This window comes from Argopecten irradians, chromosome 5 (genome assembly GCF_041381155.1).
Source record: "Argopecten irradians isolate NY chromosome 5, Ai_NY, whole genome shotgun sequence".
Classification (NCBI taxonomy): Eukaryota; Metazoa; Mollusca; class Bivalvia; order Pectinida; family Pectinidae; genus Argopecten; species Argopecten irradians.
In genome coordinates this window covers 25,093,946-25,119,928 of record NC_091138.1, presented here as the reverse complement: position 1 = coordinate 25,119,928, position 25,983 = coordinate 25,093,946, and the positions used below count along the sequence as shown (strand labels likewise).

General features: G+C 35.6%; 1 protein-coding gene across 2 annotated transcripts in view; it reads left to right on the top strand.

Annotated features, from left to right (window-relative positions):
• The window catches only part of LOC138323332 (polycystin family receptor for egg jelly-like), a 57,913-nt gene that overhangs the window by 5,759 nt on the left and 26,171 nt on the right, over positions 1-25,983 (top strand). For both annotated transcript variants that reach the window (XM_069267872.1, XM_069267871.1), the window contains exons 2-15: positions 6,154-6,184; positions 9,545-9,688; positions 10,321-10,706; positions 11,368-11,548; positions 12,643-12,809; positions 13,462-14,089; positions 14,292-15,794; positions 16,267-16,449; positions 16,773-17,005; positions 17,354-17,495; positions 17,653-17,747; positions 18,211-19,116; positions 19,332-19,630; positions 21,095-21,288. In XM_069267872.1, coding sequence (XP_069123973.1) covers positions 6,154-6,184; positions 9,545-9,688; positions 10,321-10,706; positions 11,368-11,548; positions 12,643-12,809; positions 13,462-14,089; positions 14,292-15,794; positions 16,267-16,449; positions 16,773-17,005; positions 17,354-17,495; positions 17,653-17,747; positions 18,211-19,116; positions 19,332-19,630; positions 21,095-21,288 — 5,092 coding nt within the window. The remainder of the gene's footprint in view (positions 1-6,153; positions 6,185-9,544; positions 9,689-10,320; positions 10,707-11,367; positions 11,549-12,642; positions 12,810-13,461; positions 14,090-14,291; positions 15,795-16,266; positions 16,450-16,772; positions 17,006-17,353; positions 17,496-17,652; positions 17,748-18,210; positions 19,117-19,331; positions 19,631-21,094; positions 21,289-25,983) is intronic.

Sequence of the window (25,983 nt, the reverse complement as noted above, 5' to 3'; positions counted from 1 at the left end):
ACTATGAATAAAAACTATTGAACAGCAGACAAAAACACGGCGCTTATCTGCATATTTGGAAGTTAAAGTGTATATGAACTTGATACAGGAAGTAAAAGATAAGAAAACAAACATTGATAATTATAAAGAGGCATGCTTCCACTCGTGATATCGGCCCGTATCGACTCTGATCATAGAAGACTGTGTAAAAATGATCTTCAGTTGCAGGTTCCTATTATATATATATATAGCATAAGTGGTTCAGTCACCGTACATGTTCACTAATAGGAAGATTTAGATTTCGACTGAATATCATGTGTTTCTATTATTATTATTATTATTATTACAAGCTAACCGATACTTACATTATATATATGATTGGCTTCTTAGGTAAAATATGTGTTTTCGTTTAAATATCACATACAGTGTATATAACAATAATGACAATAAAAAAGCTAACCGAATTTTATAACATATATATAATATATATAATTCATTTTTCACAAAAAATTATACGGGCATCCACTTGAAACATCATGATATACACGTGCATATCAAAAGGTCTCCAATACTTTCAAATGACATACGTATCAAATTACTTGTAAACGTTTCTGTCATAATTTGCGTGCCCCTGTGTTTTGGCTGAGGTGATCAAGATTGAATTTTACGGTTTCGGAATAGCAGTTGAGACTGCTTGTTTTACACATGTTCAAAGAAATTTAACTGTCGAAAACAGATATATCTAGAATTAATATCCCAGGAAAAGTTACATAATATAAGATCGAGAGCATCGTGGGTAGCGATATGCCAAGGTCGTCTCCTTGCAGGCGGTGTACGGGACTCGCAAATTATTTAGTCTAGATGAAATAAATGATTATTCTAATTACTGGTTTATGTAAATAATGAATGTACTTGGAATATTTCCAACGTTGGACATTTTTATTTTGCTATAATTAATATCGCTGCTGCTATCGTTTGTGCGATGAGATGAGATGAGATGAGGAGGTTTTGCAGAGTCATCTCTGTTTTCCCTGTCGACACCAAAATAAAACTTGTATTGTAAGATAGCGACCGGGTATTCTGTTTATCCTGCAACTTTTTCATTATACATACAGAAGATGGTAATCAAAACGAAAGCAAATTGCCTGTTATTTACACAGAATGTTCATTCCGGTGATTGTGACGTCACTGTTTGGCGGGATTGACTGCCGTTTCATTCATTCCTACTAAAAGTGACGTCACTGGAATGTTCGGGATCAAGTCAACAATTTTAGAAATTGAATCAAACGAAAGAAATTAAACATTTATTTACTGACATCGTAATATTTTCCTATTGCAACTATTACAGGAAATTCTTATTATCCGATATTGGGTTTTGTGCCCAACTAATGTCGATATTAGGGCTGAAAATGCGTTGTTTCTTGATATTATTCCGCTTCTTCTGTTGACTTTTAATTCGTAAAATGAACTTTACCCGCGAAGGGCGTCAGAACGCTTGTTTTCAACGTGAATAAACACCGTAGTGATAAAGACCTTCCAAGTGAAAATTTGCATCAGGGAAATAGGGACACAAAAAGACGATTTTCTCCAAAAGTAAGTAAGTTACACTACATTAATTTTGCTGGAACACTTAAAAAATCGTTCTGATTTCAGAACAATTGGAATTATGAAGATACCTCTTACAGTATTTTTATTATTATTATTATATATAATGTAAGTTAACAAATAGAAACCCTTTGTCATGCTAATAGAGATTTAAAATTATTGAATTATATCTGATATGAAACTAATCCAGTACACATGCAAACTTTCTTTCGAAAAATGTCCTTACGCGGCATGCACAATCTATCTGAATACACGATGCTACCTTGGCTAGCAAAGTTGATTTTAATCCTAGAGATCCTAATGCGCACATGAGAAATATATCACAAACTGTCCTTATTGTATATGAAACGGTCCATAATTCTCATTGGCACTATTTGTGATTTAGGTAAAACAATAAGAATTCATAGATTTTGTGCATAAACGTAATCAGTAGACGTTCTATTGATTCTAAAATGAACATGAAAATGATGTGTATGCACTGGAGTACGGAAGTCTTTGGTAAGAACACGCCTGAATCTACATCAATAAATACTTAAAGTTAAACATTTATTATCAATCCAGGTCGATATAAAGGACAAGTAACATGTATATAAATATGCATGCGTCAGTTTGATTCGATGTGTTATGAAAAAGAAACTAGACATGAATACAGTTTTATTACTAGGCATACATATATCGCCCATTATAACATTCAACCTGTATATTTGTCCACTAAACCTGCCTATATTATTAGGCTTTTTAATTTTTTTCCCTAATATATATTAGAAAAAAAAAAGAAAAAGAAAAAAAAAGCCTAATAATATTGGCAGGTTTAGCGGACTACCTGTAGATATGAAATTAATAACCATAAAAAAGCGTTTATGCATTGATTTGAGAGCTTGAAATATTTTGATTAAAACACAAATAGAGGAAACATGTTTTGTAACAGTAAAGTTTATAGGTGAGCGTAATATACGTCCGACTCAGATGTATCCTTTAAAAGAGAGTTTAATTCCATTGTATCACCGCTATCCGCATACGTTATTGTGACAAAATTATCGATACAAACAAACAAATCAAATTACATGGCTTCTTATACAATAGGCTCATAAAGAGAGTCACAAAATCAGATAAAAATACAGATGGAAATATATATCAAGTACTGTAAAGGTAAGCTGAATGCGATAAATAAAACGTTTCGCTATGCCCGACACAGGCTGTAGGTACGCACGATAAATATTCGGATTTATCGCTATAAAATACTTTGACATCCTTTACACTTATCTCTCAGATTGATTAAATGCACTCAGCAGAGGTGTAGAAACCAAATACATGCAAAAACAATTTGATTTTAGCGAACACAGCATACACAACCCAGCTTACTTTATTATTTGAGTATGGGTAAATGCCAACTTTTTGTCCGGTGGAACTCTTTTGTGTTTCAAGGGAGATCACTCTAATCGTTTAACCTTTTGGAAACCGGCAAATGGTCTATTGCCTTAATCAAATCATTTAAGCGGTTTTTCAACTACGATATCCTTTGTCATTAACCGAAACAGCAGAAACAGAAAAAATGAAAAGGTTATGTATTCTATATTCAAAATATTCCCCATCTCAAAATGCTTAATTCTCCCGAAAAAACACCAAACATGTTGAAAATATGCAATATCAGTTGTTTCATCTTTGAGTTTCTGGGCAGATTTTAGTTTAATTATTTCAATTGAAAATTACGTCTTTTCGTTTGTGACACTTTGAGTACTCTGCATCAGTACAAGAATGTAAATAGACCGAACACATCACACGATACAGACATGTTAGAATCACACGTAAGAACTGCATTTGTAGAATTCTCTATGATGGCGTGGGCACGTTAATACGACATATACCATTAGCTCATACGATATGAATTAAAGGTCATGTTTTAAAAAACACATGTTTCACAGCTTCTTAATATTAAAATCATAACTATACGAATTGTGAATTAGATGGCCAGCTCTCGTGGTTTTCCAGTCCAGACATCCAGTCTTAGTCATGAAAGCGCTTAATGCACAGGAAAATGTAATATGAGTGAATTAATACAGTTTTTATATATATATACGTTTTAAAAGTTTACTTCTCTCTTTTCAGGAACGCACTTAGTTTCACTCTTTAACACGTCTATTTAGTCTCATTGTCACGCTTTTATAATTAAATTGATATAATTTTATTAACATGTTTACATAAAACTACCAAAGGACTTCGGCTATATCCAGGTATGGACTCGGTTTATATAATGCTTCTGTATTTTATATAACATTTTTTTTTATTTCTTTTCTAATACTCTTTGCTCAAGGTATCACTGTCGAGTCATGAAGATAACGTTTTATTTTTCAAATGTAAAATTTCATACATCGTGATGTAAAAAGGATACCTGATTATCCTATTCACCAAACATTGAGATATAATGCATTCACCTCTTTTGAATATACAAAGTTTATCCTAATTAAAAAAATGCATAAATAAAGTTTTGGATATTTCATACATACCTCGTGATCACTTTGTTAATATGTCTATCATTATATTAAGTGATTCTATTGAAATGAGTTTAGCTTTCTTTGCCGACAACGAAAAAATGGCATCATGGAATGAAGTTGATATTTCTTTGCGATCATAACAAAAGGATTTTTCATGAGATAGAATTGAGAACCCGTGGCTAATGAAGACATTGCCACGACCGGGCATAAAACTTGGTTGCCCGGGTTATTCCAATACCGAGATGAAACAAAGCACATATGTCAATGTGTTAAGGACCTTTAAATCCCAGTAAATATATTGGTAATAAGGTCTTCGATCTCCCTGTGGACAACATTCAGTCCTTTGAACGCAAACATGGTCCATTGTTTAGGTCATGTACATTGTGAATATGGCATATACCAGTACCTTACAGGCGGTGTGTACTGGACCGCCGCAGTATATATCCATACAACACAAACAATTTTTATTGAAGCACTGAGCTGGAACTTTGGATTGAGCTGGAGTTTGGATTATCCGAACAACCGTGCATAATCGATAGCATTAAATCCTGTGTATAGCTTTCTGATGTTGAAACATGACGATTAATTGGCATTGGACAATTATCGATATCTGTCAATTGTTGAATACTGGTTCACCGTCATAATACTGAAAAGAAGTAAACATATCAATCAATTATGTAACAATAAAATGTCTGTAGCTGAAATCAATATTATTGCAGACATAAATAAGTATAAAATTGCTAAATTACTAACATTAATAAATATATATAAATATTTCGGTTACATTTGATGAGAGGCAAAGTACGGCATTATACGGGTTTTTTTTTCTAAAATAAGTTTTACGTGACCGCGTACGAACTGAACATTTTATAATTTTATCTCAGCCTGGTCAATGCCTCTAGTTTCCAAAGTTTCTTGTGTACAAAACAAAATTGCAGCAAATCTTGAATGATCATGCTTATTGAACCGTCGTAAGACTTAATTATATCGATAGATATTTCCATAAATGCCTTATCAGTGTTACTCATAAGACGCTCTTGAGACCCCCTAAATAATGCAAAGTGTTTACAGAGCTTGTAAGGGATACAACATTTCTGATCATTTTATATGAGATTTTCTGAAACGAGTCTAAGAAGTTTTCAATTTTGCTAGCATTGACAAGCAATAAAATGAAATTTCAGACGTGTTTCATAAAATATCATACATGTATCAACAAAAATAAGATACTTTTAACACATAACTACAGTGACCTACATTTCAAAGAATTTCAATACCAAAATGTGTTGCAAAGCAAAACTTGAGTGGAGCCATCATTTTGTCATAACGTCATCGAATCCTACCGTTACATCATTGTTTACCGACCTCATTTTATTATTTCCGTCATGATCAGTTTCCAGCCAATGCAAAATTACTCTAGGTCATATTACAGTATTGACATATGCAAAAAAATATAAAATTATATGGAAATATATTATTAAACAAGTTTTCATTAGAAAAGAAACATCAACAATGAGAAATGATGTGGGTCGTATAGCGTGTCTAGGCGTGATATCCAATCAACCATATTGAAGCTATACTAGATAGATATATAAATATATGTCCGTCATGGATGATTTACTCCACAGCTATGAAATCATCACGGTTCACATGTGGGTCTTCTGGTACAATATATATATATTGATAACATGCGATGAATTTATGCATTTAATTTTCATATCAATGCATTTGCATTGCTATCCACGTTTTCGAATCAAATTTGGACTTCGTCATCATGTCGACCCTCACTGGGCTATATTAAAATGTCGTTTTGAGAACGTGAATGTGGTGCTGTGGTCAGGTCGCTATAAGGTCGTATGTGTGCAATAGTTGCGGTACTTTGTTGAGGGTGGGGGACAAGCACATCTCCTGTTTGTGTCCATTGTTTTAGAGGTGTCTAAGTAATAATCATATTAGCATAGCAAAAACGTAAAAATATAGTAAGGGCGATATTGCTACTTTGCTTACTAAAACTTTGCTCGATTGTTGTGTATTGTCAGTCACACATTTTGTTAATGTCTTCTCATTTTTTATATTGCAGATCTATTTAGTGCAGTACACCGTAGCTCTCAGTAAGTACACGTTTTATTTTCCTTAGAATGGTCTAGACTTATACCTATTTTTATGAACGAATCATCATACACTTAAGAGAAAACGTCAAAAAAATTCTATCAAAATAATGACGTCATAATGAACACCTACCAGCAAGGGGGTAACGACGCAATCTCTTCACTTAACAAAGTCACGAACAGTACTAATTTTAAGTATGACCGAGATAAATAATTAGACGTTTTCAGGCATGTTTGTTTTGTTTGATGTTGGGAAACCAGATGCGGTTCTTTTGCTTTTTTCTTTCTTTTTTTTATATTCATAAAAATGATGCATATTTTTTTTAATGAGAGTCATAAACAAAGATATTGAGAGAAAAAAAATTGCGTGTTCAGTTATTTCAATTCTATCGATGAAATGTGTTGATTGAAGCCAAGAATGCATGATTTTATAAACTTTTGAAGAAAATCTGGGGATGTTTAATCCTATTCGTTTTCAGTTCTTGCCATCGGTTGTCTTTGTACGTGAGATTTCCTTTTAAAAAACAGAATATCCATATTTTTCTTTAACTTAAAAACAGATCAAAGTTCTATTTGTCAGAGATTAAAAGTTATATATAATCCATATTGGTTATGGTTAACCATTGTATGTTACACCAACTTTGTATTATTAGTTACGGAATAGATTTTTTATTTTGTTGAGGTTATGCGTGTATATTTATAATGGACCACGTGTAAATTATGTAACCACGGCGAAGATTTTTGAAGATTTTTAAACAAATAAATATTATTTATTTTGGCAACAGTTGCCTTATTTTTATTAAAATTACCATAGTTTTTCTCTCCCGTCATCGTCAACGAAATCGATTGAACAGCTAATTGTCATCGAGTCATTTAATGTTCCCACCAAAATTGGGGTCATGACTCATGACGCCAGCGACTACTCCTGTAATGATAGAATAGCCGCACGTGTTGTACTATATTTATACACTGATAGTGATAATACTAGAAAACATGGTTGAGTCCATGTCAGTGCAAACTATAAATATAAATGAATGACACCTTCCTATTGTGGGAGAATGACGTTGATTAAACTGTAGCCAATATTCTGTTGTAAATATTGTTGTAGAATGACGTTGATAAAATTGAAGTCAATATTCTGTTTCTGTATACATATTTACTGCTTTAATGTGCGTGTTATTTTAATAATCAATGAACTTTTTTTCTAAGAAATTCTCATTTTAATCTCGGACATATTGGCTCTCTATTGTTCACTATAAACAGAAAATATCCTACTCTTATCATACACGCAGGATGTATTTATCTTTGTCAAAACAGTGACAGCAAAATTAGCTTAAGGTATTGATTTATGAATTCACTACCTGTATGTTTAATGACGGCATCAGTATACATTGTACAAGTGGTCCCATGTACTTTCAAATCGATTGTGGCATGATCATCTAAATGGGTCTACAATCAAAGAGTTCACTCTTGATCAGGTGTATATATACCATATAACCTCGCGGCTGGTTAGACAATGAGGGGAAACATTGTACGCCTCTATTCACAGCCATGAATCATGTATATGCCCTTTTTTCTGTTTTGTTTCTAATAAATGTCAATATAAGTATTATACTGATCTTTGGCACCAGGCTTAAATTAATTGCTGAATTGATTAGAAATTCGAAAAGGTCAGTGGCATTAAAGTTAGTCGGAATATGCATTAAAAATTACATTCGATGGAATAAGATCGAGACGCTTTGCTTTATTTACCAATGATGGGTTTCGTATGATGCATATGCACCTTATATTCTTTTATATTCAAGGGTTAAAATTTTGCGATTTCGACTTAAAGTCATAGAATATAATCAACCACTCCTCGGAAAAAAATGTCTATTAGACTCACTAAAATTGCCCAGAAAAATGTCCGTCTATACGGTAAAACAAAGTTCCTGTCCTTGAATTGTAACATAACTTATTTTGGAATTCACCTAGAATCATTTTTCATAATGTAGTGATAGCGGTTATAATCATTTCAATATTTTTGCTTTTATAACCAACATTGCCAATTGCCCAATATCCTTCAAAGTAAAATGATTTTGATTATTTCTATCTTGTTTTATGCTCTTAATCCACAAAAATTTGTGTGCCCAATCATAGGTGGAGTAGTTAATCGATTGGTGTTTAGCTTAGAGGAATTTTACCGCGTGATCGACGATGACGTTGATGTACCCGTACAGATCGTATAATAATCGGATTTGGTATTATTACGAAACGCAATTCCCTCATCATCCCAAGAGTGTTTATAGCAGGTTAACAGTTCTCTCTATTGCACCCAGCCGTGATCCGCAAAGTCTGATTGATCGACACAAGATGACAAACAAAGAAAGCCTCGATCAGTATCCACGTAGTCGCCCATTAAACTGTTTATACGGCTATGTTCAGGTGAACGGAAGGAATCCTGGATATTTATTCCGCCAATGAAAACAAAGAATCACGGGCGCGTTCGATTGACGATGAGGTCTTAATGTGTTGATGATGACGAATACGGATGTCAGAATTAACTATTGTAGTCCAAATAACGCCGATCAAAGGCCAAATCGATACGTAAATATGTTTAGAACCATTAAACGCAATACAACGACGACCGTCACAAAAATGTTGAAGAATAAAAGAATGGTATATGTCGATACAAGAACGATCCGGTCAATACCGATGACCATTATGTTATAATTCTATTGTATGATCCAACCCATATCCGAGTTAAGTAGCACAATGAATGATGTGGTTTATAAACGAATAATTATCATTTAAAATGTAATTTAACACCTTTGCATTGGATATTCGATCTTTTGGTGAGTTTAATATTCAGTTTAATAAAGAGTTTTTTATCCAGGTAAATGTACCTAAACATAACATAGTTAGACTTGGTTTATCCAATAGAATGTCTTTCTTATCACGTTGACTTTTCTTTTACTGTTATACATATATAAAGGATCACTTACAGGTTCATTTTTGTTTAAAAGCAGCTGTCAATTTGACTTTCAAAATTAAATGTACAAAAATCAGCCATTTTCGTATGAGTATAAGCCTAACTAATATCCATTTTAATAACTATTCGGCGGGCTGTCGGCGATAGCATTCAAACCATTAATTGATATTCATTTGTTTGTAGTTTTAAAATAAGTTAACAGTTTTACGAAAATGAGGTTATTCCCATAGGCTTTAACTGTTTATATTCAATTTTTTGCAAACACAAGTACGTGGTATCCTTGATATTTGGCTTCTGGTGCTTGCTTTTTAAAACAATTAACCACAGTTATGTTCGTTATGTGTAGTTATTATGATAGTCAAGCTTAAGATGAAATCGCCCTCTTTTTTCAGAATATTACGGCTGTTTCGAAGTTGATAAAAGGAACAGGGTATTTACAGTGACCCCTGGTGACCTCAGTCCAGAGGAACTAACTCCGGCCAACTGTGCAACAAAATGTGGTGTATGGCTGTATAATTACTGCGGACTTGAATATGGTACGTCGTAATCACACTAGTAAACAGATCGGTATTTTAAAGAAGAATTTTTTCAGCAAATTGATTAATACGAGAATGTTGATCATCAACGCACAGGTTTTGTGAATTTTCGCAATTGAGTGTTACAATAAATTGTTGATCACTGGATTAAAACAGCATACGTATAGATAGTTTAATGTACTGACATATATAGAAGTAATTGTGTACAATTTTAGAAGGAATTATTCCCCTTTGGAATGCTGTTCCTTTTATGGGCACCATATTGGCATACATTTTGTTCAGCATTTTATTGTTATTAATCTAACAAGTTCCAAAAACCAACCTTTAATATACCCGCCCAATTTCTATAATTTTAACTCATTTTTGAGATATTTTCAACTTTTTGGTCGTGTTCTGTCGAACCCCAAATTATATCTATATTTAGATGTTCTTGATTATGTCATTCCCATAATCCTTTTACGTCATTTTATAAAACTGAATGATGTGTCAATTTGTTTGCATAATATTTGTTATTTTACTTTGATTTAAGTTTTTTTTATATTTTTTATAATAAATTTGCCACCTTCCTTCTAAAATTGAACACAATAAAGATTTTCTTCATTAAACTGTTCTTCATTATATGCACTTTTCAGGAAAGTTTTGTAGATGTGGAAAAAATCCACCCCCGGAATCGAAGCGATCAAACTCCTCCTGTGTGACACCATGTATGGGCGATACCTCGGTGACCTGTGGGGCCAGGGATTATGTGGAGGTATACACCACTTCTCCGCCTATTGTCGGCCTGGCATTGAACGCGTCCTCTGGAATGACCGGAAGTGAACCTATCATGACCTTTACACCTGTCACGTTCGCGGTTCACACGGACAGTGCCGGGCTAGACACCGCGTTCAGGATGAACTATGGTGATGGTGCCGGCAGGACGGATAAGAACGATCCAGACATGTACACTCACCAGTTTGTATTACCTGGCAGTAAGCAGGTGACTGTGATCGCCAACGACTACAACGAGACTATGGTGGTACGTCATTCTGTGAGCCATTAATTAGCCATCAAGATTCCTCTTACCTTTCCCCAATTCTTCTAATTAATATTCAATTTCTAATTTAATTTGATAAATCTTCATTTGCTTTTCCTTGACTTTTGAATCCATCCTGTATACAACTTTCACAAAGAAATATTAACGAATTGCTTTAAGTTAAATCCACTACCGGAGATCCTTTTTGAAATGTTTTTTAAAATCAGCCATCATTGGTCCATGTCACTCTGCATTTCCGTTTTGATGAATAATATCTTACCACATAATATAATCTTGGTATAGATGATTTGTTAAAGAGTAATACTTTGTTATAAAGAAAAAAACCTTATTATCATATATACTCCATATAACTCTTTGCAGAATTAAATGACGTGGAAATGCTTTTTTAAGTTGTATTATCTTTCTTGCTTTCCTCTACTATAAAATTTAAATATTTTGAGTGTGATACAAAATAAATCTTCAATTAAGGCTTTGATGTGATATAAAGATGTTTATAGAAATTGTTTTTTATTTTACTTTGAATTTATTTTGACCTTTTATTTCGGAGTATATATATACTAGCTTTATACCGTTTTTACCTAATTATGATAAATATGTTTGGCACATTAAATGCTATATCTGATTTTTTTGATTTTTTTTTCAGGAGAAGGTTGTGGCGATAACGGTGAATGTTGTAGCGGCAATATCAGGAGTGAACCTGACCTGTCCTACAATAATGGGATCTTACGAAAGAAGCGCGTGTACATTAGAGCTGCAGCAGGGCTCTTACATTAGTTTGACAATTAAAAAAGACGTGGACGAGCCTGAAACTCTGTCCCTTGCTGGTCAGTACATGTCAGTACACGAAATATTATTGCGTTCGAACGAAATATTATAGCGAGCGAACGAAATATTATTGCGTTCGAACGAAATAATTATTTCGTGGGAACGAAATAATTATTGCGTGGGAACGAAATATCAACGGTTTACCTTTGGCTATTTCAAATGTGGCAGTCTGCAATTTCATACCAATATTCTTTGTAATTGGTCATTTAAAGGGGTTTTGGGTTAACCTTCTTTCTACAATTGCATTTGGATTTGTATTATATTTCAGTATTTGCCTTCAATAATTTTCAGTAAAACTGTAGAAAATGTCATGTAAATGTCAATTAAATGTAACTTACAACGTATATTATAACTCTTTAATTAAATCCTACAAAATGCATTTTAGCCTACATTTTTGAACATTTCTTTCGGGGTTCGGGTTTCTGTAGCATTGAATCCAATGGAACAAATAAGTGAATCGTCAGACTAGCATTATCAGGTGTAAATGCCTTACTGCTTTAGATAATTTGATCTAAACATGGGCGCAATATATCGTTGGACGATAGTTCTATAATAATGTGCATATTTTATGTGAATGTGAATTAAACATTATCTGTTGGTCATATTGTAGTATTCTATTACCAATCCAGATATTTCATAAGTATAGTATTAATGTTTACGCCATGGTACTTATACACTTTATACACGATGAAATTTTTTGAAAGTTATTAGTTAGTTATGCTAGATTTTGCTTTGTTTAAAATGAACATTAAATATTTTTTGTTCAGAGGAAAAGGGATTTTTTGTGTATATATCTTTTAACTAAATGCACATGAAATAATACATGTTATGACGTTCCTACAGCAATAAAAATATTGAAATTTAAATAATATGCCAATGTAATTATTTCCCTTGCTGGAAATTACCTAACTGCAATGTCAGATAAATCAAAGTCGAAATATGTGACCGATTTTTTTCGATTTCGATATTCTTATTGCTGTAGGAACGTCAATACTATACTTATGAAATATCTCAAACAAATTAAATGGGCGATTACAGTTAAAAACATGATTGCACTGTGATATTAACCGATAATTTCTTATTTACGTACCAGATGCAGATATTCGTACTATAGGAATGGCCATACCGGCTGTCGGACCTGCCAACCCTGGAAGCTCGACTGTCAATGACATCGTCGCACAGGCCTCTGAATTCCAGCACCCAGGAAAACTATACGCTCTGGAGTTTTACGCAGAGACAACGGGCACAATCACCGTTAAGGTACGTTCAGTAGACCCATACCTTGATTCATCAACAACACTGCTATATATATCTTATGTCTTATTGTCGTGTTCTGAAAACTCACTTTGACTGATTAGAACGGTGTGACATCCACTTATCATAAGACATTCATTAATTTAATAGAATGCCGCATATGAATAACATAGCAAAAATATATAAAAGCATAAAAATAAATACACTAGAAATGTAGATAAGCAATGTAGCAAGTGTTGTTTTGTTAAACTAATCATCCTAGTTTAAGAATAATTTTGTTAATTAGATACCTGTCTTGCCATTAATTGTAATTCGAACTTCGATAATGCCTTAGCTATAGCCACACTTCTATAGAAAACAATAACATAAAACCGATAGCTGGTTGTTATTGTCAATAAAATTATCGCATATTACTGTTAGCGTACTAATTGTTTTAGCGGCATTTTTATCTTATCAATTTTTGCACCGTCCTCGGAGCGCTAATTCATGTGTAGCGCTAAATTTTAAAGTGTATCTGGTAATGAGCCAAAGAGTTGCGCTAATTTATGATCGTGCCAAAATTTGACTGTGCTAAATTAAGTATGTTTATAGTATCATACACCAGTTTATGACTGTTGGAGTATTCAGTTATAATATCGAGACAACATATTTCTTTTAGGTATTACGTCCTAGCTGTAACGACTACTGCTTTGCCACGAATATGTGCGGAGGGACATGTCCAGGAGTAAATAACATAGTATGCACCCCTGGGGAACTATACTGCGTGTCCGGCCATGCGTGTTGGACCAGCGGTCCTTGTGAGAGTCCCTCCCGCTATGACGGCAATCAACGCACCGATCTTACCATGTTGGACTCCATAACCCATACCATTACAGCGCCCGGGTATCACTACTTACCGCTAAGTACTGACATCGATGTCACGCCCGGGTGCGTACTTGGTTTCCAGGGAGTTACTCTTGGGGCTCGTAGTGCAGACGATCCTAACGAAAATGATGTAATCACCAGTGACTTTACTGATAAGAATCTTGCATCGTCTGCCTCCAGAAGGCATTTACTACGTGGATACACAACACAAGGAACCAAACTTGAATATTCGATAATGTTTAAGACAGCTGGTATGAAAAATATGGTTTTCACATTGCAGAATGAAGGAATGACATCGATAGCACCGACTGTTCTCACTAGGACTATTAATTGTGTAGAAGGAGTGAATGCATCTATCATTTCTATCCCAAGTTACGTTCCAGCTCTGGAGTCCGTTCTTCTAGAGGTTTTACCGCATACAGGTAAGCAACTGCAAAATGTTACTTAGTGTAACTTGTCTAAACCGGATGTTAACGGGACTAGTCTTATTGTTTCAGTCTGTATATCATTATATATTTATATAGCTGAATCTCGTTAGTGTGAACACAGTTTTTATTCAAATCTATCCTTTGTATTATACCTATGTCCTTCTTTTTAATGTATTTCCTCTTTTGTTTCTAACAGGGACCTCATTAACTTACTACTGGGTTATTGAAAGTGGCGGAGTTTCTACGTATGTGAACACTACTAACGACAACACTGAAACGTTCACCTTTGTACGAGGAAGATATACTGTTTCTGTTACCATAGAGAATCCTAGCAGCATGAAATCTAACTCCACTACTATTATTGCTGAAGAACCCATCGAACACCTTGCTCTAACTCAGACCTCCTGTATCGTAGACGAAGTGTGCTGTATCAAACTATCGATGTCAAAAGGATCAGACTATACGTGTTCTTGGACTATAGACGGTGTATTTGAACAGGCAGCAGAATCAAAATGGCTCAATCATCAAGCGGAGACGAAATATGATGAGACACCACCAAACTCCTGCTTCAACTACACTTTCGAATTTGAAAATGTAGGAAATCCATATCGGGTATCGGTGCGCTGTACTAATGGTCTCGGAACAGAAACAAGTGAGATACTTATTAACGCAAGGGAACGAATTAAGGATGTTGTTTTTGAACAAACCGGAGCGCTTGTCGGCGAGAGTTTCTTCTTGGCTTTTACCTTTGGAAGCGGAGCCACAGACCTTTTCTACTCTCTCAGCTTTAACAATACACTACCAGCACTCATTCAGGACTCGTTTGTGAACAGAGTTAGAACCGTTACGACATACCCCGCGGAGGTGGATACGTCTAAAACATACCCTGTCGTCCTATGGATGAACAATACTGTATCTCAACTGACACTGTCCTTTGATTTCGGGATTGAAGAACCAATTGTTAACCCAGTAGTCACGCCTGACTTTACGGTAGATGCGAATGGCGTAGTTGTCAAAGAGCAGGGAACATCCGTTGGCTTTACTGTTTCGATGACTTCCGGTACTAATCCAAAGGTGCACATTGACTTCGGAGACTCGACCGCTAATGCAACAATGCCTACCATGTCGACTTGGTCTGGGACACCTTATACCACATCACATACCTACACTGTACTTGGCGCTTTTACAATCACAGTAACCGTTTACAATACATACAACTCTTTCAATTATAATTACCGCGTTTTTGTGGTCAAACGTGTCGAAAATTTGGCTGTTTCAGTACATGCTACACAAATTCTCTTTACACCTCCAGTTTTTGCAAATTTTACTTTCTCTCAGACCGTAACAGAAGATGCACCAAATATGGCGTCGGTTACTATCGATGATGGCAGCGGGTTCCCATCTGTCGATTATCCCTTTGCAGTTGGTACCCCGATACCGTTTCTGCTATACAGGGATGGAGACTTCACCGTGACATTTAATGTCAGTAACCCTATCAATTCTATGATTTTGACACAGAGCATTCAGGTTATAGAGATCATTGGTACTATTGACATACTGCCTCAGGGGTCTGGTCATGCTCCAATTGGGGAGGTTGTCAATATCGACGTTATGCTCTCACGAGGAGACACCGGAAGTGATCTGCGTCTGACTTTTGATCCAGGGAACGGCCAAACACCTATCACGCGCGACAGGACAGGTAAGACATACCTATTGCTTGTAATAAGATAAGTTAAACCAATATGTTGGCAGAAAGGGTGTATTAGCTCAGTTACTAAAGTACTAATATCAGAATAGAAAGTCAAGAGTAACAAGGGAGGTAAGTCGTTAACGCAGTGAGTACCAACATAGTTAACTCGGACATGATGCATTACGGATATCGGCGATGCGATAAGCTGTATGGTTCTATGGGAGATAACGAAGTTGTAAAGATGCAAAACTTTTATTATTAATCAATAACATTTTAGCATTTTTATTTATATTTATATATATTATATATGTGATAACAATATTATCAGCAAGGTAAAGATAGACATTTAATCGTTATTCCATATTCAGAATAACGAATAATTGCCCGACTGTACCTTGCTAGGATCATTACTTCTAAACAGATATGCAAGCTATTTCATAGTTCACGTATATGCATTAGGATATTCTATCTTCTTTACAAGGTGTGAGTCCGAATGGTGTGGACACGTTTACGGCGACCTACTCGACTGTGGGTAATTACACAATCACAGTAACAGCCGTGAGCTTATTGGAGACCAAGAGTCAGACTTATATCATCGTCTGTCAGAGTAAAATCACAGAAAACTACGTGTTTGTCACTGACCACCCCCAGGAGTTCCCAAGTGGTGAGTCCTCCTTATATCGTTTGTGATGAGAGAATTAATGTCATATAAAGACGTGCTAGTTTCATTCACGTTTTACTCGCTATGTGAAGACGGGGATTAAAGAAGAGAGAGAACAAGGCGACCTTGCACCCCCTCTCAGCGAAGCAAATTTTCGGCAGTATAAAATTCATTCTAGGCCCTTCTATATTAAAAATATATACAAAATGCGGCCTTACCAACTATACAAATATAAAGACAAAAACTGCCATATTTTTAAAATTCACGAATTTGTTTGGTGAAAGCGACGATTGAATATTTCTGACATCGTGTATGTTTTGTTACAGCGAGCTCTGCCAGCATAACTCTACAGTTTCAATACAATGACGATGCGCCTACTGACGCCACGTACATTCTGGACAATGGAGATGGTACCTCTTTCGGCCCGGCCACACTTGCCAGCTTGGTACCAAACAAAGGAATTCCTGGCGACATCACCACCACGTATACTGTTGACGGGGACTTTTATTCCACCATAACAATTACCAACCTGGTTTCAAGTACATCCAAGACTATCAATGTACGAACAGAGTTTGTCGTTCATGGTTTATAATCAATATGCCAACAAAACCCCGAGAGCTAAAATTATATTTGACAATAAAATGGAATCGTGAAATTGCAACAAAGACCTACTTCATACTCTCATTTGATGATAACGAAATTCCACAAACATGACTGTACATTTAAAACAAATATGAATTTAGTAAAATGATAATTGTTATATATATATATTTATTTCATGGGTTTAATGAGTTGCATCAAAAAGAAAAAAATGCTCCTCTCGCTTATTTTCAGTTAAGTGTCAAATCACAATAAATAATAATGTAACCTTACTTCATCTTAAATGGAACTGTCCTAATATTTACAGAGCGGAGTATATAGGCCTTTCCAAGGCCTCGCAGTACAAACAAGGTACCAACCAAAAATTGGAAATGAAGTGTCCGGAATAGGCCCGTTAAATCAACAATTTCCAGCAGGGGAAGTGATCTTCTACATGACCAGTACACAAGGTACATAATATCTAGCATCCTTGATACTCCAGAGGTTACTATTACTCACGATTATCCAACCACCCATGAGAAAGTTGGTCGACATTAGAATATAACGTTTTGTTAAATGTCATTGTATTGTTAGCAATTATTTAATAAATCTCACTTTTGTTTGTAGGAACCTTTGTGTATTACGACGTTAGGGCGACGTCTTCTAATGATATCCACGTATGCAACATAACAACGAAAGACAGATTTAAACTCAATTTCACGGTAAGTATGTATTTCGTGAATGTGGATTTAAAAGCTTGTAAATTAAAATAAAAAGGCGCTCTTGTAAATATATTTAAACATATCACTGACCATTAACTAACGAAAAGTAAAAATATTTGTTATTTATATATATGTATAATTTTAAATAGAATCTTAAGATAAAGGTTTACTCAACATTGGTAATGAAATTGGAAAATCATGGCAACCGAATCAAATATCGAAAATAAAAAAATACATTTTAATCAAGGTATCAAAGTTTGCTTAATTCGCGGTTCGATGAATTTCCATAAATTTTTATGCTTTGGAAAATTGTGAAATAAACACAAAACAAGAATTATATGATTTAAGTTTTATAACTATTGGAATATTACGGTTAATCATTTCCACCGAATTAGTATCCATGTAACAGAAATTGGTGACATATTTCCCCTGCGAAATTAAACATTGATTATTATTGTTTCAGGCTGGTGTTTACACCGTCGACATCACAGCAAGGAACTACATTGAGAATCACAAAGAAACCGTATCTACTACAGTGATCGTGCAAGATCCAGTCGCCATTGCTAGTGTCACGCACGATAGCCAAACGGTGCCCGTGGGTACGGCCAAGCAAATCGACATCAACTTCAACACCGTAGGAGACCTTACGTGTGTTTATATTGACCTGGGAGACGGAAACATCACTTTACTTGGAAATTCTGCAATGTGTTCCACAAAATTCAACTCGTCAGTTATGTCTGAAAACTACCAGAGTTCTCCGTCGTTGTCATTGGTTACCACAATCACACACGCCTACTATGAATCCAATCTTTTCAATGTGTCTGTATATGCATATAACGATGTATCTGAATCTTGGGGACATGCGATCCATGCCATTACTGAAGCTCAGTGCGTACTTCCTACTCTTAGTATCAGATTCCCGATGTTGTCTTCTGATTTCCAATCATCCGTCAGAGTTAGAAGGAGTGAAATAATTTCCTTACAAGGAGAAGCTTCAATCAATTGTTCAGAAACGCTACAGAATCAGAAAGAGTGGTGGATTGAGGCAATCAACGATTACGGAACATCAGAATCATATACAGATGTGACAAGTCTTTCATCCTATCAGACCTCCGAATTGGTTGTGTGGAAGAATTTCCTAGCTTTGGGTACATATAAGGTCACCTACAAAATGGCAATTCAGCCCGAGACCAGCCTTTTTCCTTTCGAGACGTCTGTGCATACCTATATTAAAGTGGAGGCCTCGCCCATCGTGGCCAAACTATTTCCCGGAGGAATGTCCAAGATCCAATGGAAGCACGGAGAACCGCTCACTATTGATCCAGGAGCACTGTCCGTAGACCCGGATGTGCCGGCTGGTCAATCATCGGTAATTATGTCTTTATTTTTATAAGACATAGTTGTAACAATGTTTATGTCAATGTTGTGTACATAAGACACAGGCATCTTTCAAAATATGAACCTATTACTTGCTTTGATAAGGTTTTAATTGCTCCATCTGTTAAACAGTAACCTGATAACTCGTTTTTATGTTATTTTCATAATTATTTTGTGTTTCTGTTAAATATGTTATTTTTATTGCAGCAATTTGCTGGCTGTAGATGGTGGTGCAGGAAGAAACCCGGCAGTTTTGATGACGGACATTTATCGTTACCCTTGGACAGTGCTGTGATTGCGACAACTACTGACTATGGTGGATGTTTCCGACAAGGCAACGGACGTATTGACACCGACGCTTTACAGTTACAGTTCAATACAGACAACATGCACATTGGAGAAGTATATGAGTTTAAAATCGTTATATACACTTCAGATGGGCGTGAAGCCGAAGCACTAGGGGAGCTGGAGATAGTAGATTTCATGCCCCCTCTCATTATTCCAGAGTAAGTTTATGAAATATTGTAGTAGGCCTGATGTGCGTTTATAAAATGTCAAATTAGCTGGTAACAGGTAAAAAACATTATTCAAGTATGGCAAACGACATATGACATATAACGAATATTATATAAAGGTTCCGTTACTTTATTTCCAAACAACGGTACAAATACAAATGTCAATAAAGACAGAAAGAGGAACAAACTTACTTTTTAGATAGTATCATGATACAGTATAAACCTTACGCATCACCAAATACACTATTTGCTGGAAACGTCCAGGCGGAATTATGAGTGTTTGGCTATTTGAGTGTAAACTAACAAAAATGCGTTGTAAAACAATGTACAAATGGTTATGTTATTAATATCATGTAGTGCTGAAGTTGGGGAATGGAGTTTACTTCGTTATACATGGAAGTCAGTTCTAACCGAGTTCGTTATATTCAGTATACATGTACTATAATATACTGCATATATATAATTATCTGAGGATAAACTGAAAGCTCTAATGCTTAGCAAAGTCTACGTCGTTAGTTGAATTTTTCTCTTTATAATTTGGACTGGACAGTGTGAAAATCATGTATTTTGATATACATATATAAATATAATTATTGTCCATTGTAGTTGGTAAAGATATAATTTACATTCTTGCAAACACTTGCTTAAAGAAGCAATCTAAGTAATGGAGGAGCTTATTTGACCTAGTCGCCCGGTCACTTAATGAGAGAATCAACCACATTAATTATGAATGAGATCTGTCCTAGAAAACAGATCCATTTTGCTACTCCATAAGAAGTGTTGTTACCTCACTTTATATATAAATGTAGATTAAGTAACTTTGACTGTTTACACATAAAATTGTTTGAAAATCGTTACAATTAGACAAATCCTCAGAAACTATTGACCGGCGGCGGAACTTTTGCATGCGCTTTATTGTTAAATTCATCGACGTCAGAAGCTGTGATAAGTTTAGGATTACTTTTCAGGTAACCAAACGATTGTTTCATGCCATATATGTCAACAGTCACACAGTCATCGGATTGATCCCAACACCTCGGGAAATAGTTTTAAACGTTGACTGATGACGCATGAAACAACAGTATAATATTCAATCAAATCCAAATGCAAATTGTTTGTTCTTTCAATGCGATTAAACTTCGGATCTTAATGGGCCTTTCAAATGTTAAGAAATCTTTAAATTTCCTTATGTTCAAATACATACTTTTTATGCTTTTAAAGTTTAAACATTTTTTTTATTTAAATCATAATTACCATATTCCATCTAATAAGCGTCTAGTGGGATTAATATCAATAAGTACAGGGGCGCTTTATAGAACCAAGAATGGGTCAGCATTTCACAAAACTATTACATAGAATAAATCATTCATCTTTTTAATGGAGAAACTTACATGGTTTGCATAGTTTCATTATTTATAAGTCAATGAATAATACCTTTATCGAATATTAATTTAGGTGCTGTGCAGCCTCCGATTGTACCCAGTTAGCTAACGGCGTGGAAGTGTCTGCCACTACTAAGCTGTCGTTATGTGCTGTGTGCTACGAAAACTTTGATCTTATTTCGTCCTACCGATGGACCGTGTCCAGACCCCAGTACCAGTGGGAGTGGGAGCCCCTCCAGTTTAGTCAACTCAAACAGTACATTAACGGTAAATCCTTAATTCATTTTCTTGATATGAAGTATCATGTTACAAATAATGGTGTGTTTGTTGTCGGTAAGAGATACCTACTGTTTATCTCGATTCATTTCACAAGACTTTTTTTTATTTTAATTCCATGCAATAAATAATATTTCGTATCTTATGACTCAATAAATTCCTCAAAACAGAAACTTTACATTTTTTTTACATTTTGTGACATTTTCCATATTTGTTTAAAACTTAATGCTTTAACCAAAATGCAATTACTAATAAGATCATTTATTTTAAATTTTTTCTTAATTTATAACTTTAATGACACTGACCCAGTTATCAGATATATTTTCTCGATAATTGTTAATATTTCAGCATAAATATAATAGCACGTATATTGATAACTGCATGTGACACGTTAAGATGCATGCATTTGTTAAACTTATATGATTAGGAACGTGAATTCATTTTAATAGATACACAAATGGAAAAACGTTGAATTTATATGATCTTATATTGTATCTAAATATCTATTTAACACACGATAAACAGATGTCTATGCTTCGTAACACGGTTATTACTAGATAGAGGTCAATTTCTGTTGTGTATTCCGTTTTTGTCTAGTACAGAGTTGTCTCCCTTGCGGGTAGATAAGTTGTGTGGCTTCATATTATTTATGCCATGCTAGAAAACACATGGGCCTTTTTCGTTTATTCGGAACAACCGGTTCGACCGTTGGTTAAAGTCATTATTTAAAGTATAAATCCTGACGGACCTGCAGTGTTTGATACAGACCAGTGAGAGCTTTGTCAAGGCTCGTCTGAAAATAATATAAAACCACAAGGTCCGTCTTTAATTAATAAACGAACAACTAGGCCCAACCAGTCAAACCGTATAATCGAAAACGGCCCTAGTGTCACAATCAATACCTATCCGCAAGGGCAGATAACTATTTAATATATAAATACTGAAATACATACTCTGCACTTCATTGTGGTCCGCACGATCTTTACATTGACGATTTACGTGTATCGTATAATACATATATGTCAATAAACTTATCAATCACTCAACATGACATAAATATAAGAAAGAAATCCACCCTCATAAGATGAACATGCGTTCAGGTACTTCATACGTATAGCAGAACACTTATGTGTTTACAAGATCTTTATTACCTCAAATGTACAAAGTAGACGGATAGACCAGAATATATATATGTATTCAGATTAATTCATAGCGGTACAATTTGTTCTACTTTTTAGGTCATCTGACCCGAAGGGTCAGGATGACCTATAGTCATCATGTTTCGTCCGTCGTCGTGCGCCGTCCGCCGTGCGCCGTCCGCCGTCCGCCGTGCGTTAACTTTTCACATTTTGAACTTCTTCTCAAGTTTGACCAGTGGGATTGAGCTGAAACTTACCTGAAATGATCCTGAGATGGTCCCGACAAAGTGTTGTTATTTTTCGGGTCGATCCGAAATCCAAGATGGCCGCCACAGCCGCCATCTTGAAAACACATTTTAAACTTCTTCTCAAGTTCTACCGGTGCGATTTGGCTGAAACTTGCATGAAATGATCCTGACATGGTCCCGACAAAGTGTTGTTATTTTTCGGGTCGATACGAAATCCAAGATGGCCGCCACAGCCGCCATCTTGAAAACACATTTTGAACTTCTTCTCAAGTTCTACCAGTGCGATTTGGCTGAAACTTGCATGAAATGATCCTGACATGGTCCCGACAAAGTGTTGTTATTTTTCGGGTCGATCCGAAATCCAAGATGGCCGCCACAGCCGCCATCTTGAAAACACATTTTAAACTTCTTCTCAAGTTCTACCGGTGCGATTTGGCTGAAACTTGCATGAAATGATCCTGACATGGTCCCGACAAAGTGTTGTTATTTTTCGGGTCGATCCGAAATCCAAGATGGCCGCCACAGCCGCCATCTTGAAAACACATTTTAAACTTCTTCTCAAGTTCTACCGGTGCGATTTGGCTGAAACTTGCATGAAATGATCCTGACATGGTCCCGACAAAGTGTTGTTATTTTTCGGGTCGATACGAAATCCAAGATGGCCGCCACAGGCGCCATCTTGAAAACACATTTTGAACTTCTTCCCAAGTTCTACCAGTGCGATTTGGCTGAAACTTGCATGAAATGATCCTGACATGGTCCCGACAAAGTGTTGTTATTTTTCGGGTCGATCCGAAATCCAAGATGGCCGCCACAGCCGCCATCTTGAAAACACATTTTGAACTTCTTCTCAAGTTCTACCGGTGCGATTTGGCTGAAACTTGCATGAAATGATCCTGACATGGTCCCGACAAAGTGTTGTTATTTTTCGGGTCGATCAGAAATCCAAGATGGCCGCCACAGCCGCCATCTTGAAAACACATTTTGAACTTCTTCTCAAGTTCTACCGGTGCGATTTGGCTGAAACTTGCATGAAATGATCCTGACATGGTCCCGACAAAGTGTTGTTATTTTTCGGGTCGATCCGAAATCCAAGATGGCCGCCACAGCCGCCATCTTGAAAACACATTTTGAACTTCTTCTCAAGTTCTACCGGTGCGATTTGGCTGAAACTTGCATGAAATGATCCTGACATGGTCCCGACAAAGTGTTGTTATTTTTCGGGTCGATCCGAAATCCAAGATGGCCGCCACAGGCGCCATCTTGAAAACACATTTTGAACTTCTTCTCAAGTTCTACCAGTGCGATTTGGCTGAAACTTGCATGAAATGATCCTGACATGGTCCCGACAAAGTGTTGTTATTTTTCGGGTCGATCTGAAATCCAAGATGGCAGCCACAGTCTCCATCTTGAAAACACATTTTAAACTTCTTCTCAAGTTCTACCGGTGCAATTTCGCTGAAACTTGCATGAAATGATCCTGACATGGTCCAGACAAAGTGTTGTTATTTTTCGGGTCGATCCGAAATCCAAGATGGCCGCCACAGGCGCCATCTTGAAAACACATTTTGAACTTCTTCTCAAGTTCTACCGGTGCGATTTGGCTGAAACTTGCATGAAATGATCCTGACATGGTCCCGACAAAGTGTTGTTATTTTTCGGGTCGATCCGAAATCCAAGATGGCCGCCACAGGCGCCATCTTGAAAACACATTTTGAACTTCTTCTCAAGTTCTACCAGTGCGATTTGGCTGAAACTTGCATGAAATGATCCTGACATGGTCCCGACAAAGTGTTGTTATTTTTCGGGTCGATCTGAAATCCAAGATGGCAGCCACAGTCTCCATCTTGAAAAAACATTTTGAACTTCTTCTCAAGTTCTACCGGTGCAATTTCGCTGAAACTTGCATGAAATGATCCTGACATGGACCAGACAAAGTGTTGTTATTTTTCGGGTCAATCCGAAATCCAAGATGGCAGTCACAGCCGCCATCTTGAAAACACATTTTGAACTTATTCTCAAGTTCTACTGAAGGGATTTGGCTAAAACTTGCATGATATGATCCTGACATAGTCCAGACAAAGTATTGTTACATCTCTGGTTGATCCCAAATCGAAGATGACTACCATGACACTATGTCCAATTAATTTCCTATATTTAAAGGCCCTTGGGCCTCTTGTTTGAAATAAAATTTGTTGAAAGAAATTGAAAATGATCCTGACATGATCCTGACAAAGTGACACCATATAAAATTAATTTTACTATTGTCAAGGTAGTCAGATGACCGTTAAGGCCCTTTGGGCCTCTTGTTAAGTATTGCACTCGCATTTAATACATTCACTTGCATAATTGTGTCTATTTAATATTTTAAACATTTCGTAAATGTTCAATAACACTTTTTATTTTTTTTTGCTGACAGCATATCACATTACTTTATCCAGCTCCTTTTTTTCCTCGCCGAGATAATAAGTCAAACATCGCCTTAACTTTCATGATAACTGATAAACATTGTATACTTTTTGAGATATTTTAAAGGAATTGTTCAAATATCTTAAATTTCAAAATAATTTTAAACTAAATTAATGGCTCATTGCAATTATCACAAATTGAAGAGTATAAATATTAACCCCTTTTCGCAGTTCAAAGGAATAATCTAATCCAAAATCAGTTATATTCCATGTAACCCTGGTCAATACTAGCCGCAATATATCGCTCGGCTAGAGCGAACTTCTCTTTAGCTCGATCGGTTGAACGTCAGACTAGTAATCCAGAGGTCCCGAGTTCGATCCCTGGCAGAGGCAGGTATTAAATTTATTGTAAATCCTGCACCCTGTTACTTCCATATAAAATGAAGAAATTACAGAACGGTTGAATACCGAAGAAATAAGTTTCCAATTTACTTTTTTTTCACAATTTTTAAAAATCTTAAAATCAGCAGTTCATAAAAACGTCGGCTATTCAGGAGATACATTCTTTATTGCAAAACATGCATGTATGTCTGCCTTTCTGAAACAATATCTGATTTAATCTAGATGTGTTTTTCCACATTAATCACTTTCATGGATATGTGTTTTTTTTAAATAATTTGTATTTTAATTATTCTCTATTCTTTTCTATTTTACTAACACTAAAACAACCATGTTGTTATTATGAGATTTGAATTATTTTATTCCAATGCGCAAAACGACGGCACGGCCGATTTTTTGCTTTCCATTTCATGATGTTCTTGCACAATTTTGACATGTTTATGTTGTTTTGTTTGTTTCAAATATTGCACTGCGCATGCGTGCGATAAACTG